General features: G+C 38.2%; 2 protein-coding genes and 1 pseudogene across 2 annotated transcripts; 1 reads left to right on the top strand and 2 right to left on the bottom strand.

Moving 5' to 3' along the window:
• Positions 1-144: 144 nt before the first annotated feature.
• LOC147933850 (uncharacterized) lies at positions 145-1,245 on the bottom strand. Its single transcript, XM_087472353.1, has one exon. The coding sequence runs from the start codon at positions 1,243-1,245 to the stop codon at positions 145-147; it is 1,101 nt and encodes a 366-aa protein (XP_087328479.1).
• Positions 1,246-2,457: 1,212 nt separating this feature from the next.
• On the bottom strand, positions 2,458-8,682 carry LOC104727891 (terpenoid synthase 9-like; annotated as a pseudogene).
• Positions 8,683-13,314: 4,632 nt separating this feature from the next.
• On the top strand, positions 13,315-13,977 carry LOC147933849 (uncharacterized protein At4g02000-like). Its single transcript, XM_087472352.1, has one exon. It carries the CDS (start codon positions 13,315-13,317, stop codon positions 13,975-13,977), a length of 663 nt encoding a protein of 220 aa, XP_087328478.1.
• Positions 13,978-14,678: the final 701 nt, after the last annotated feature.

Genomic DNA, 14,678 nt, shown 5'->3' with positions numbered 1-14,678 from the left:
CTTCAACCATCCAATACATCTTCATTCTCCCCCTTTTTGACTATGCTTGTGAACTCCTCAGTCCAAACTCCTAAACAACATCACCAAACACATCTTCATTCTCCCCCTGAATGAGTCACAACATGGTCAAAACTAATTAAAAAATTATCCCCGCTCTACAATACGCGGTTGATAGCCTAGAACACAACCTCCATAAAACTCATCTTTTCTAACCCAAATCTTGTTGCGCCTTAGATCTCCATAGTTAACCTCTTGAATGAACCTGAAACAATGCCTCTTAATATGTCCTTGAACTCCACAATGATAACATGTAGGACCCTGAAACCTTACATCATAGGAATTCTCCATTCGGCTCCTCTCTCTCAACAATCTGAAACATCTTGGCCTAATATGCCCAACAACACCACAATGATGGCAAACAGGTCGAAACACTTGTCTAGGTGCACTCTGGAATTCAGAAATTCTTTTACCATGCTCTTTCAAAAATACAGTCCCTGAAGCACTCTTTGAAGCAGTCTCTGGCACAGTTCCTGATGCAGACGTGATTTTTCCACTCGAAACAAACACCATATCCGATTTTGAAACGTTTCCTTCATATCCAAGGCCACACTTATCAGTCTTGCCAATACTCAGAATGTGATCTAACTTCTTTGTACCATTATTAAGCATTCTCAAATTCTTTTGAGTTTCTTGAAGTTGTACTTTAACTTGTGATGCTTCTTCTCCCTTCTCTGTTGCATGTTTCTCTGCTTCAATGACTTTAGCCTCTAACTCGAGCTTCTCCTTAATCAAAACTGAATTTTCATGAACTACCTTAAGCCAATGTGCATACAAGTTCTCATAACTCTTACCAAGTTCTTCATAACTCATATTCTCTCCATCATTATCACTATCAGATTCATGTTCAGATGCAGGTGCAGACACTGATGCAGACGCTGATGCAGACACTGATTCAAAACTATCTTCAAAAGTTGTAAACGCCACAAAATTCTTCAATTCTTCTTCTTCTTCATTTGAATCAGTTTCAGAATCACTAGTAACAACTTTCATAGCCTTCTTCTTATGCTTTTGTAGATTGGCACAATCAGACCGTACATGACCGTAGCCTTTGCATTCAAAACATTGAACATTGTTTGATGAAGTCTTCATCTCTTCACCCATTCTACTTTTTTTCTCTTCGCCATTATACTTCAGAAATTTAGCAAATTGTCTTGACATAGACGTGCCTTCTCTGTATGAAGTCATCACAACTGATTCAAAGCTCTGTCTTACTTCCTGAACTACCCTTTCCCTTGATCTACCCGAAACTACACTAAATCTCTATCGAGAACCCGCTCTGATACCACTTGTAAATGCAGATGAGGTGCAAATAATAAAGTGCAGAAAGTAAATAACACAAGAACTTTGTTAACGAGGTTCGGTTTTTCCTACTCCCCGAGACCACGTCCAGATTTCGATTCCACTATAACAAGAAAGAAAATACAACCTATTCGCAAACGCGTAAATCAAGCACAACCTTCTTAATTCACTGCTCCGTTCTATAACATGAAATCTTAAGGATAATTCTCTACCCTTAACTAGACTAACACCAAGCCTAGATTTAAACCAAGATAACCTAACCTTGGGCTAAACTCCCCCTGAGACTAGACTTCATATCTCCAACTCTCTAGATCAACCTTCACTCACACGTCACACCGACGAACAAAGAAGCTTGAACAACACAAGCACCAAACTGCAAAACTAAGCCGCACACCAACACAGAAAGCTCTCTAGGATTTATCTTTATGCCTCAGCTCTCTTGCTTTTCTAGGATGTGCCCAACACCTCCTTATATACCCATCAAAACTTCCTAATCACCATAGGAGAAGATTTCCAAATTTCATAAGAAAAAAACTTTTTCCTTTTTGCTATTTTCTTTTTCCTAGTAAAACTCCAATTTAACCAACCAAAGAAATAGTAGTTTTCCTCTTCAATTCATCCTCAAACTGTCCTTCAATATTGTCTTCTCAAACCTTCTAGAAACTTCTCACACACATAAAACACCAACAATCCTGTATCACGTCTTGTATTACACATACACTACTTCAGCCATCCAATACATCTTCACAGTTGAAATCAATGAGAGATTGAGTTCAACAAAGGATGTTGAGAGTCCTCCTCTCTAGCTTGACACAAGCTCTTTAGCCAATTAAGATTGTCTCTATTTGTTTTTTTTTTATTAATCTCCAAAAAACTGACTCAAACTAGGCGTTTTATAGCCTTGACACCAACAACCAAGATAAACTCAATCGGTCCCCAGAAAATAGGATATATTAGTATCCAAAACAAATCATAAACCAACGATGAAAAGAAAATAAAAAAAGTAATGACTAATAAAAAACCCATATGTCGATTTCTTGAAGCTCACAAAACAAGCAACGTAAGCCCATAAGCAAGGATGCACTGCATCAAAAGTTTTCAAACACAGATCTGATCGACGAATATTGACGTCATATACTCCTTGGTTTTTCCTTCGGGATGGGTGAATCCTTCATATCCATTGTAGGTGACGGTGATCATGCGTGAAAATCCATGCATTCCTTAAGAACACAATTTGACACGCAAGTGATTGTCAAGAACTCCTCATTTATGGTCTTATTTGCATTTGCAACCATTTTATGAAGCTCTTTGAAGGCTTCCTCTTCAGTAACTCCATATTGCTTCATATAACAATCGACCGAATTTGCGAGATATCCTCTACTCATGTCATCCTAACCAACATATGTGTAAGTTCGTAAGATAGAACATGAAAGTAGACATACACGAAATGTGAGTAAATTAGTTTATGCATTTGTACCTCGAAACCAGCTATATCATTCATAAGACGATTTTTAGTACATAAAGATTGGACGAGTTTTGGTCTGGATTTTAGCCACTCAGAAGCTTCCTTCGTACCCATTTTTCCCATAGACATTAAGATACCTGCCACGGTCGTACATACCACGACCTCCAACTCTCCAACTTCCATGTACCTCTCAAAGCTAGGTACGTGAGCCACATGTTCCCATTTTGCGAACTCAACGTTGGCTTCCGAAACCACCTTGAACTACGCATGCTCAAAAGTATTGATCCGCGCGTTACGGCTACAATATTTTGTTTTTTTACAACATTTTGAAATAATGATATAGCCATGACCTTTTATTTAAGAATATATATTAACCATGCGAGTTTATTCAAAATTAATTTCAAGCCATGGGACAATATATATTACCCTTCATTAATATATTGTTATACCGTATACATAATTATGTCCACATCTTAACCCTACAGTACTTAGTAACAAAAGTTAATTTGGTTGGTTACCTCTTCAATTGTCGTATTCACACTGTAAGATCTCCCTTCTGGACTAAGTTCCTTTTCAAACTCTTCGAAAGTATCCAATATAACATTCAATACGGATTTCAAATATTCAGGTTGTTTATCCATGGAATGATCGGGAGCCCACCTGTGCATCATCAATTGATCATCATCATCATCATAACCAAGCTAAGTAACCAACACGACCGATCATAATAACTGTTTATCTGGATTCTGGAACTTTGATACCTTTTCAAGCTGTTGCCAAGGCTTTCAGTCTCAGAAAGAGATGCATATCTATCGAATGTGTCATCTAAAATCCCCTGAATGACGAAGCTCCGAGCCAACATAATCCTTGCACCTGAGAATTGTGGTTCAAAGAACACGAATAACACAAAGAAATAATTTTCGACGCATCTTTCTTTGAAGTAAGGTGGGAACTTAGACTCGAAATCTATGTCCTTGTACCATCTTGCATTCAAATATACAAATATGTGGTTAGAATAACTTCTTTAACGAACTCTAAATCAAGCATAGAAATCCTAGTAAAATGAGGAGATTACATACTTTGTAAGGATTTTGAGATCCTGAATGTATATGAGCTGTAGAAACTTGAAACTGAGCTGAGCAAACTTGAGTAGCATCTCGTCATGATCTTTTTCTTGTTTATAGAATGGGATGAAATCCACTGGGACTAATATCTCCAAGTTCCAATGCTGAGATAGACGAAGAGCATTTCGCATACGCACTAAAAGATGAGGTGGACATGTTCCACTTGCAACTAATGACTCCAAGTGGCTAGATGTAAAAATCGTTGTCGCCAGATGTGCAGCTTCATACAAGCTCAACATACCCTTGGCATCTCCGATAAGAGACTCTCTAAAAGTTCCATTGCTACCTTTGAATCTTGTGAATACATCTATTGACCATATTGGATCAAGTTGTTTATATACAAAACAATTAGAGTTAAACATCAGAGTTTACTAGTTAGAGAATCTTGTACCTGAAGATATGATGTGACCATATCTTCTGAGAACCCAGAAGACGATCGAAACTGTGTACAAATCTTCTTCACCGGCCATCATCTTCTCTATCTGTTTGAAACCTTCTTTTAGGGTCTCATAGATCTCTTCCTCGAAGTGATGCACAATGCCCAGGCTCACAAACAAATATATCATAAGGATTTTCTTCTTTGTAGAGTCACTGCTTTGGGACAACATGAATGTGTCCTTCACTTTCGGCTTTAGTGCATCGATCTATGTACTAAGCGCATCCATTTCCTAATTAAAGTAAGATATGTACATTTCCGTTAATCTTATCTACATCTAAATATAGGATATATAAGGAAAGGATACTAAAGTAAATAGTTATCTCTTGTAAACACTATATATAATGTAACCCTAATGTCTAATAGAATTATTCAGTCCCGTTCGTCTACTTCTCAATCCCGTGGGGGATATCAAGGCCGATGTCAACTTTGCGGGGTTCATGGCCATAGTGCTAAATGCTGTTCCTAGTTGCACCTTTCCGCTGCTCAGTACAGTCCTCAATTTGCACCATCTATGGCTCCGGTTCCATGGCAACCTAGGGCTAATATGGTTGCTGCATCGCCTGCTTCCACTCCATGGCTGCTAGATTCGGGTGTCACACACCACCTTACGACCGACTTGAACAACCTCTCTCTTCACCAGCTCTACCATGGCGGTGAAGAAGTTACTATTGCTGATGGCTCCGGACTTAACATCTCGTATACTGGTTCCACCTCCCTCTTTACTCCTTCTAAAAACCTCCTTTTAAAAGATGTTCTCTATGTTCCCAATATTGCCAAAAATCTTATATCAGTTTATCGTTTGTGCAATGCTAACCAAGTGTCTGTGAAATTCTTTCCGGCTTATTTTCAGGTGAAGGATCTACGAACGGGGGTCCGGTTACTCCAAGAGAGAACTAACAATGAGTTGTACGAGTGGCCACTTCATAATAACACACCCATTTCGTTTTTTGCTTCCTCATCATCAAAAGCTCCTCTATCTTCATGGCACTCTCGTCTCGGTCATCCATCACCACCTATTTTAAAATCTCTTGTTTCGCAATTTTCTTTACCTTGTTCTAGTTCTCAAAATAAAGATTTTCCTTGTTTCCATTGCCTTATCAATAAAAGTCACAAATTGTCTTTCTATACAAACACTATCTCTTCTTCCAAACCACTTCAATATCTATATTCTGATGTGTGGATGTCTCCTATTGCTTCACATGATAATTTCAAGTATTATTTGGTCTTAGTCGATCATTACACTTGATATACCTGGATGTATCCCTTGAAACAGAAATCAAAAGTGAAAGAAACATTTATTGCGTTCAAGGCTTTGGTGGAGAATCGTTTTCAAAGCAAGATTGGTACGTTGTACTCCGATAACGGTGGCGAGTTTGTTGCTTTACGTTCGTACCTGGTGTCTCATGGAATCTCACATCTGACCACACCACCACATACACCAGAACATAACGGTGTTTCTGAGCGTAAACATCGTCACATCGTCGAGACGGGTCTCACGCTTCTTCATCAAGCCTTAGTTCCAAAAGAATATTGGCCTTATGCGTTTGTCGCGGCGGTGTACTTAATCAATCGTATGCCAACTCCGGTAATTGGTCATGTCTCTCCTTACGCCAAACTGTTTCAACAATCGCCTAACTATCACAAGCTTCGGGTGTTCGGGTGTCTTTGTTTCCCTTGGCTCCGTCTCTACAACAGTCACAAACTTCAGGACCGTTCTCTTCCTTGTGTTTTCATGGGTTATTCTCTAACACAGAGTGCCTATTTTTGTCTTGATCTCGCTACTAAACGTCTTTACACATCTCGCCATGTCCAAGTTGTTGAGTCTAGTTTTCCCTTTGCTACCTTCATTCCCAAGGCATCTCCTATTCCCATTTCCGATTCATCTTCTCATCACCTCAATGCTCCCTCACATCATCAAATACCAGTTCACACTCCGCCACTCGTACACACTCAGCTCCAGGTCACGATTCTTCCCTCTCTGTCGTCTGATTCTCTCTCGACACCAATTCTGTCTCCGGATTGTGGTGGTGTACGAAGTGATGAAGCTTCTGGACAAATGGGACAGACTGAAGAAACAGGCCCAATTGTTGGGTCACCTGCACATTCGAGTCCCACAAACTCACCCTCCTCATCGTCGTCTCCTGCTCCATCGCCACAACCTCAACCGCAACCGGAACCTGACACATCACCGCAACCAAACCCACTCTCACCGCAACCAAACCCACTCTCCCCGCGAATTCCACAAAATGACCCTCCACCACCACCTGTTAACCATCATCCCATGCAAACTCGTCGCAAAAACAATATCCACAAACCAAATACCTGTTTTGCCTTATCCGCTCTCCTCGCCAAAAATCCCATTCCTATGACCATCCAACAAGCTATGCGAGATGATAAGTGGAGACATGCGATGGGTGAAGAGATCAATGCTCAAATACGTTGTCATACATTTGACCTGGTTCCGCCAAAACCAGGACACAATGTTATTCCCACAAAGTGGATTTATACACTTAAGTACTTACCTAATGGTTCTCTTGATAGGTACAAAGCGCGGTTAGTAGCACGCGGTTTCAACCAACAATATGGCCTGGATTACTCGGAGACGTTCAGTCCAGTGGTCAAGTCTGTCACGATCCATACGGTCTTACAACTAGCAGTCAATAACTCTTGGGCGATCAAGCAGCTTGATGTGAACAATGCCTTCCTTCATGGCACGCTCAATGAAGAAGTCTATGTTACGCAGCCGCCGGGATTTATTGATAAAGACCATCCACACCATGTATGTCGACTCAACAAGGCCTTATATGGACTCAAACAGGCGTCGAGGGCATGGTATCAAGAACTTAAGACGCATCTGCTCCGAATGGGTTTTCGTAACTCGCTAGCCGACACTTCTGTATTCATCTACGAACGTGGTACCGATGTTATCTACACTCTCGTTTATGTCGATGACATTCTTGTGACCGACAGTCTGGTAGAGCTCATTAACGGCTTCATAGATGCACTTGCTCGTAGGTTCTCTCTGAAGACGCCCACAGACATTCACTATTTCCTTGGTATTGAAGCCACTCGCACCTCACAAGGCTTACATCTTATGCAAAAGAGGTACATCATTGATCTTCTCAATAAAACCAATATGTTACACTGCAAGCCTGTCACAACACCCTTGCCACTGACTCCACCATTAACGCCTACTTCCGGGGAACCGTTTGATAATCCCCCTCAGTATCGCATGGTCGTCGGCAGACTTCAATATTTGTCTTTCACGCGCCCTGATCTTGCATTCGCAGTTAACCGTTTATCTCAGTTCATGCATGCACCCACTGTTCTACACTGGCAGGCCGTCAAACATGTACTATGTTATCTCGCTGGTACGGTCACGCATGGTCTCCTTCTACGTCCGGGTACTCCTCTGACTTTACACGCGTATTCCGATGCGACTTGGGGTGGTGATCAGTCCGACATGATCTCTACAAATGCATACATTGTTTATCTCGGCACCACTCCTATTGCTTGGTGTTCCAAGAAACAGCGTGGCGTCACTAGATCTTCCACCGAATCCGAATACAGAGCTGTCGCTAATGCCACTTTGGAACTTATGTGTCTGTTCTTTATTTATTGAGCTTGGCTTTCGCTTGTCCTCTCCGCCTGTCATCTACTGTGACAACATGGGTGCTACTTACCTTTGTGCAAATCCGGTGTTCCACTCCCGCATGAAACACATCGCCATTGATTTCCATTTTGGTTGGGAGCAAGTCCAGTCAGGAGCTTTACGGGTGGTTCATATCTCCACGGACGATCAACTAGCGGATGCATTGACGAAACCACTTTCTCGTCCGCGTTTTGTTCAGCTTTTTAACAAGATTAGAGTGACTCATGCTCCTCCATCTTGAGGGGGTGTATAGGATATATAAAGAAAGGATACTAAAGTAAATAGTTATCTCTTGTAAACACTATATATAATGTAACTTTAATGTCTAATAGAATTATTCAGCCTCCAACTCTATACTAAATACACACATATATGGACTTACCGAGACATCAAGGGGTAACGAGTGGAAGTGGTGAGTCCATTCAGAAGGTGGTATTTTCTTGAACTTGCGAGTACTTTCTTGATCATCACTAGTCAGAGTATTAGAGACCTTCAAACGAATAGGCTTTATAGGCTTACCGACAAATGAGGTCAGAGGAAAGCCATAGAGTTTTCTTGACGGAAATAAATTTGTCGTAGAACGAAGAGAAAATTGATATCCAATTTTTGGCCTAAAAAGTGATGTGGCTTCCATGTTCACTACAAATGAATATGATCTGGTTCACCAGAGTCTGGTGACCATACTACAAAATTCAGCGGTGGCAAATATGAAATTAAAATAAAAACAACATGTCTCATCAAAAAATATCAAATAGTAAATGATGCTTTTCTGACAGCGTTGGAAAATTAACCCAAGCATCAAATTAACTGACCCGAGCTTAACCCAAGTATCAAATTCAATGTTCAGCAAAAATGATTTTTTTTTTTTTTTTGTCTAACTTCTTTCTCAAAATGTCTACCAGTTATGATAATCAAAAATTTCATTGATGGAAGACAAGAAAGACTAAAATTGTAATAGAGATAGAGAGATTAATTAAGTTGCTCTAAGAACCTATTCTTGAATGGAAGCTACTCCCATAATTTCTAGATAAACTTCTCAAAGAATAGGATCTCCTATATATATTTTAAGGATCTTGTATTTTTTTTTTGTGAGAAGAATCTAAAACTTTTATACCGAGATGCCACATGGTGTCAGTTTCTTGGCGTTCTTCAGAGATGAAAAATATCAACATAGAAACATAGTTTGTGGAAAAACAAGCAAACATAATATTAGAATACTCATGATGGATGCAAATTTTTTTTGATATGAGAGATATTTTATTTAGAATTCATGATTTATGTGTATTTTTTTTCTTTCTATTTTTGGTATTGGTATTGCTTAAATATCTTTCTTTTAAAAAAAAAATATATATATATATATATATATATATCTTTTTTTGTCTGTATTTCTTAGAAACTGTGGGTGTTTTAATCTCAACTATTTATAATTTACGACTACACGGAATTACTATTTTATAAAATAATAATGTATGAAGAAGAACCCCAAAAAAAAATGAGCAAGAAAAAACTGAAAATATAGGAGTTATTATATATGAATGGCATAACCCTCAGTTAAAATATCTATCCCTAACTCCAATTATTTCCCGCTTAATCACTAGACATATCATATCTGCTTTGATTAATAACTAATCTTAAAAGAAATTAGTCATCTGATTACTCACCGCCTAACTTGATTACTTTGTGCATAATTCGATTAAGCTCCGCCAAATACATTTATATATTAAGTATAGAACAATTTTTGTTGGTTATTAAATATTTAGATTAAGAATTTGTGATGTTTTACAATAACTTATGTTTAAATCATGATTGTATAACAAATATTTGAATAATTTATGTCACTAATTAATCATCGTTTAATTTTGATTTTCTTACTAAATTCTAGGCTCATCCCAAACGCGCGACTACCACCTAGTAATTTTTTAAAACAAAAAGCATAACAGAATCTGTTTCGCTGGACCCAAATCTTTCATGGCAAAGGACTTGCTAAGCTGCTTCTTCAGCTCCTCTTAAATAGAATATATGTTTTTGTTCAGGCTTTGAATAATTCCAAGCTCTCTCTCCTGTCTCACTAAACGTTGATTCCTCCAACCTCAAATTCAATGTTCAGCCCTCCATCCATTTGGACAAATTAGTTTATTTCCGTTATTTGTAATTAAAAGTGGTCCGCAGTTGGTTTGCTGCGGTTTTGTTTCTGTTTCTTTTAGACCGCACTACTGCTGACTAATTTTATATTTTAATTTAACTCATTACAAAATATCTCATAATCTTTACCTCTTTTTGAATGTAGCCGCAATCAGAAACTCCAAACTAATGTCAGACCTTCGGCCAATTAGTTTATGCTCAGTCTTATACAAGATAATATCAAATATTCTAGCCTCACGTTTGCAACTTCTGCTTTCGGGACTAGTTTCTTCGACTCAGTCTGCCTTTGTTTCTAAAAGACTAATCTCAGACAATATATCCATTGCTCATGAACTAGTCCATGCTTTGAGAACTCATCCTACAATTTCACACGAGAATATGGCAATAAAATCAGATATGTCCAAAGAATTTGACAGGCTAGAATGGAATTATCTTCGAAGGTTGTTAAAAACATTAGGGTTTCATGATAAATGGATTCACTGGATTATGTTCTGTGTTTCGACAGTGACTTACTCAGTTATGTTAAATGATCAATCTTATGGGATAATAACTCTTTAGAGAGGTTTGAGACAGGGTGATCCCATTTCTCCCTTTCTCTTTGTGCTATGTACGGAAGGACTTACACATATGTTGAATAGAGCTGAAACAGCAGGAACAATTCAAGGAATTCAGTTTTCTTCTTCTGGACCCTCTATTCACCATCTCCTCTTTGCTGCTGATAGCCTTTTTAGTTGTAAAGCATCTCTCTAGGTGGAAAATCTCAAAAAAATCTTAGGATCATATGGTGATGCTTCTGGTCAAAGGATTAATGTGAATAAATCTTCTCTAACTTTTGGCTCCAATGTGGATCAACAAACTCAGAATTCTATTAAGTTGCTTACTGGTATTCATAACGAAGGAGGAGCCGGTTCATACTTAGGTATTCCCGAATGTTTTAGCAGTTCTAAGGTTGACATGCTCAATTATATCTTTGATAGGTTGAAATCAAAGTTATTAGGTTGGTTTGAACGAACCTTATCTTTTGGAGGCAAAGAAATTCTATTGAAGGCAATAGCAATGGCTCTACCTATTTATGCAATGACGTGTTTTAAATTGCCTATAGCAACCTGTGAAAAAATTACCTCTGCAATGTTAAGTTTTTGGTGGAATTCGTTGGAACAAAAGAGAAAGATACACTGGATAAGTTGGGAGAAGCTTTGTTTAACAAAAGAGCAAGGAGGAATAGGTTTCAAGGATTTACAAGCCTTTAACCAAGAATTATTGAGAAAGCAAGCATGGAGGATAATCCAATATCCTGACTGTCTATTTGCTAAAATCATGAAAAGCAGATACTTTGTTAACAATGGGTTTCTAAATGCAGTAAAAGGTTATCGATCTTCTTATATCTGGAGAAGTGTTCTACATGGCCGAGAACTTTTAATGAAAGGAATAAAAAGGACGATTGGGAATGGTCAGAATACCTATGTTTGGACTGATCCATGGGTTTTTGACGGAAGAAGAAGAATTCCCTTCATGAAAAATATCTTCATCAATCTAGACCTTAAGGTATCATCTTTAATCGACTTCTCAATTAGAAACTGGAACAGAGATTCACTAGAGGAGTTATTTTATCCTAGAGACGTGAGTATCATATTAGCAAATAAGCCAGTGATTACAAGATCTGATTACTGGAGTTGGATGTATACTTCAAGTGGTGATTACTCGGTCAAAACAGGATATGATCTAGCATGTCAATTGAATAAGCAAGTTCTGCTACGAGAAGTTGAAGCGAGACCCTCTCTCAATGACTTAAAAAATCAGGCGTGGTCCTTACAAACTTCTTCAAAAATTAAAAATTTTATTTGGCAAGCATTAAGTGGGGCATTCGCTGTCGCAGACAGATTAGAAAGCAGAAGAATGAGTAAAGACATGAGATGCTAGTTTTGTGGACTAGAAAAAGAGACTATCAATCATGCTTTATTCTCTTGTTCTATTGCTAGGCAAGTTTGGGCTCTATCGGAATTCCCAATTCCTGAAGGAGGCTTTCATAATGCTTCTGAAGATGCTAATCTTTCCTATTTAATGTCTACAGAAAAGAATCAAAAAATTCCGCTTCATATCAGGAGGAGTTTCCCTTGGATACTTTGGTATCTTTGGAAACACATGAATGATTTCTTTTTTGAAGGTAAATCAAAGGATCTAATGGCACTGGTTAACAAAATCAGAGAGGAAGCAACATCTTGGTTTCATGCTCAAGGTATAGAAATTCGGTTTGCTAGTTCTAAAGTTTTTGACAGAGGAAAGGATAGTCTGGCCTGGATTAATCCGCCTAGATACTGGAAGAAATGCAATATAGGGATGGCCTGGAATAAAAGTACTAGAATATGTGGTCTCTCCTGGGTTTTAAGAGACTGGACTGGCAAAGTTAAGATGCATAGTAGAAGGTCATTCTCTAATATATCAAGTTTGACGGAGGCTAAGTTTCAGAGTATTTTGTGGGCTATTGATAGTATGGCTTCTCACAAAATTAATTAGGTGATCTTCTCATCAGAAGCCTTTGATATGATTAATGCAGTTAACTTGCCTCAAGAGTGGCCTACATTCCAATACCAAGCTTCAGAATTTAGAAGAAGTCTTGATTTTATAAAGGACTAGAAAATGGAGATCGCTCAATCTATATCCATAAAGGAGCTTACTATATTGTATATAGTGTACTTCAGTATAACCTTTTCCAATCTTACGTATGTAGGGACGGTCCAACTTGGCTTAAACCTCTTTTTGAGTTAGAAGGAAGGAATCATTTCTAAGTTGCCTCTAGGTTTGAGTTAGACTTTTGATAATTCAACGTTAATCTGTTCGGAAGAGGTTTGATTGACAACTTCTTGTCTTTTTATAGATATTTACCTAGGAAGTTGACTTTTTCATTTTCCACCCTTCACTTATCTTCTTTCCATCTTATCTCGTCTCTTCAAACTTTTTGTTTCTGCTGCATTTTTTTACTCCTTGAAACTGCAGTTGGGATAATGTTTATAGTATTATACGTCTTTCAGCTCCTTCTCCTCTGTTTTTAAACCTTTTTACCTCCATATATAAAGAATCTCTTCCTGTGTTCTAAAATAATTCATCGCCTTTCCTTTAAAAAAGAGTAGTCAAAATGGAGAAAGATCTTTGGGATGAGCTTCAATACTTTGCGTTAGGGAGAGATGATCCAGAGCTCTTAATTCCAAATTCAGATTATGAGGAAGTCTTAGCTAGCAATAGGTTAAGTTTGATTGCCAGACCTCTCAATCCGGTGGATCAGAACTTGTTTGAAGTAGCTGACAATCTTCCTACAGCTTGGGGTCTATCAACTTCTGTTCATGGACGAGTCTTGGACGATCGTTTTATACAATTTCGATTTCAATCTAAAAGAGATTTGGTTTCATTCCTACGACGTCAACCCTGGAGCTTCAATAGATGGTTAGTTGCACTCCAAAGATGGGATGACTTACCAAGATTGCACTTCTTAACATCCATAGATCTTTGGGTTCAAATCCGGGGGGTTCCACTACCATACATCTCTGCAAAAAATTTCCGCAGAATCGCTAGATCCTTAGGAGATTTTGTGGAGCTTGACTTTGACGAATCAGTTACAAACCAAGTTTCATTTACTAGAGTGAAAATTGAGGTTTCTATTACTGATCGTTTCAGGTTCTTTAGAAGGGTGAGGTTTCAATCCGGTGATAGAGCTATGCTTGGGTTCCAGTATGAGAAGATGGAAAAAAAATTGTACCAACTGCTGCAGAATTATACATCCGTCTTCCAGGTGCCCCTTTGAACTTGTCAATCCTAATCCTTTCAACAACCCCCGTAACCATGATCATCAAAGATTCGCAACTCTTTAATGACATTGATAGGGAGATCGGTAACTCCATATCTGCAAGAAAACTTCTTAAAAACACTTATAAAATCACGTAAACATGTTTAGTAAAATCTTTCTGAAAACCAAGTATGGATGCTTGTATCCTCTCCATTCCGAAGAGTGCTAAGTCGATTTCGGATATTTTGATTAATAAGCTTTACTAGCCTCTACTCTGTAGCAGGTCGCTCTCCATGACGCCGAACATTTCTCTCCAGCCAAATTGAGTGTAATGTGTTCTAAAACGCATAGCTGATAAGAAGCTTTGTGGTCTTGTCAAGATCTTCACCTCCAAGCAATGCCATAATCTCTTGCCAGTCTATGGTATACTTGTTCAGAAGTAGCTTCTCAAAAAACAAAACCAACAACGGCATTTTGGTAACTTAATGCTTTTTTTTCCCCCAAGTTTCTTTTTTAACTTATGTATTACCCAACTTTTTATTAATATGAATATATCTACAGTTTAGCAGAAAAGAGAAAAAGAAAAAAAAGTGATATCAAATTTATACATTGGCATTTTTCTAATTAACTCATCTTTTAAATTTAAAAGCATTGCATTTTCCATGAAAAAAATCTTCTCTAAGTATGTAGCTTCAATGTTGAAAAACACCTCAACATTA

This window comes from Camelina sativa, chromosome 11, assembly GCF_030686135.1.
Source record: "Camelina sativa cultivar CO46 ecotype springtype chromosome 11, ASM3068613v1".
In the NCBI taxonomy this organism is placed as follows: Eukaryota; Viridiplantae; Streptophyta; class Magnoliopsida; order Brassicales; family Brassicaceae; genus Camelina; species Camelina sativa.
Note: the sequence above shows the minus strand (reverse complement) of the source record. Positions and strands in the feature narration are given on the sequence as shown.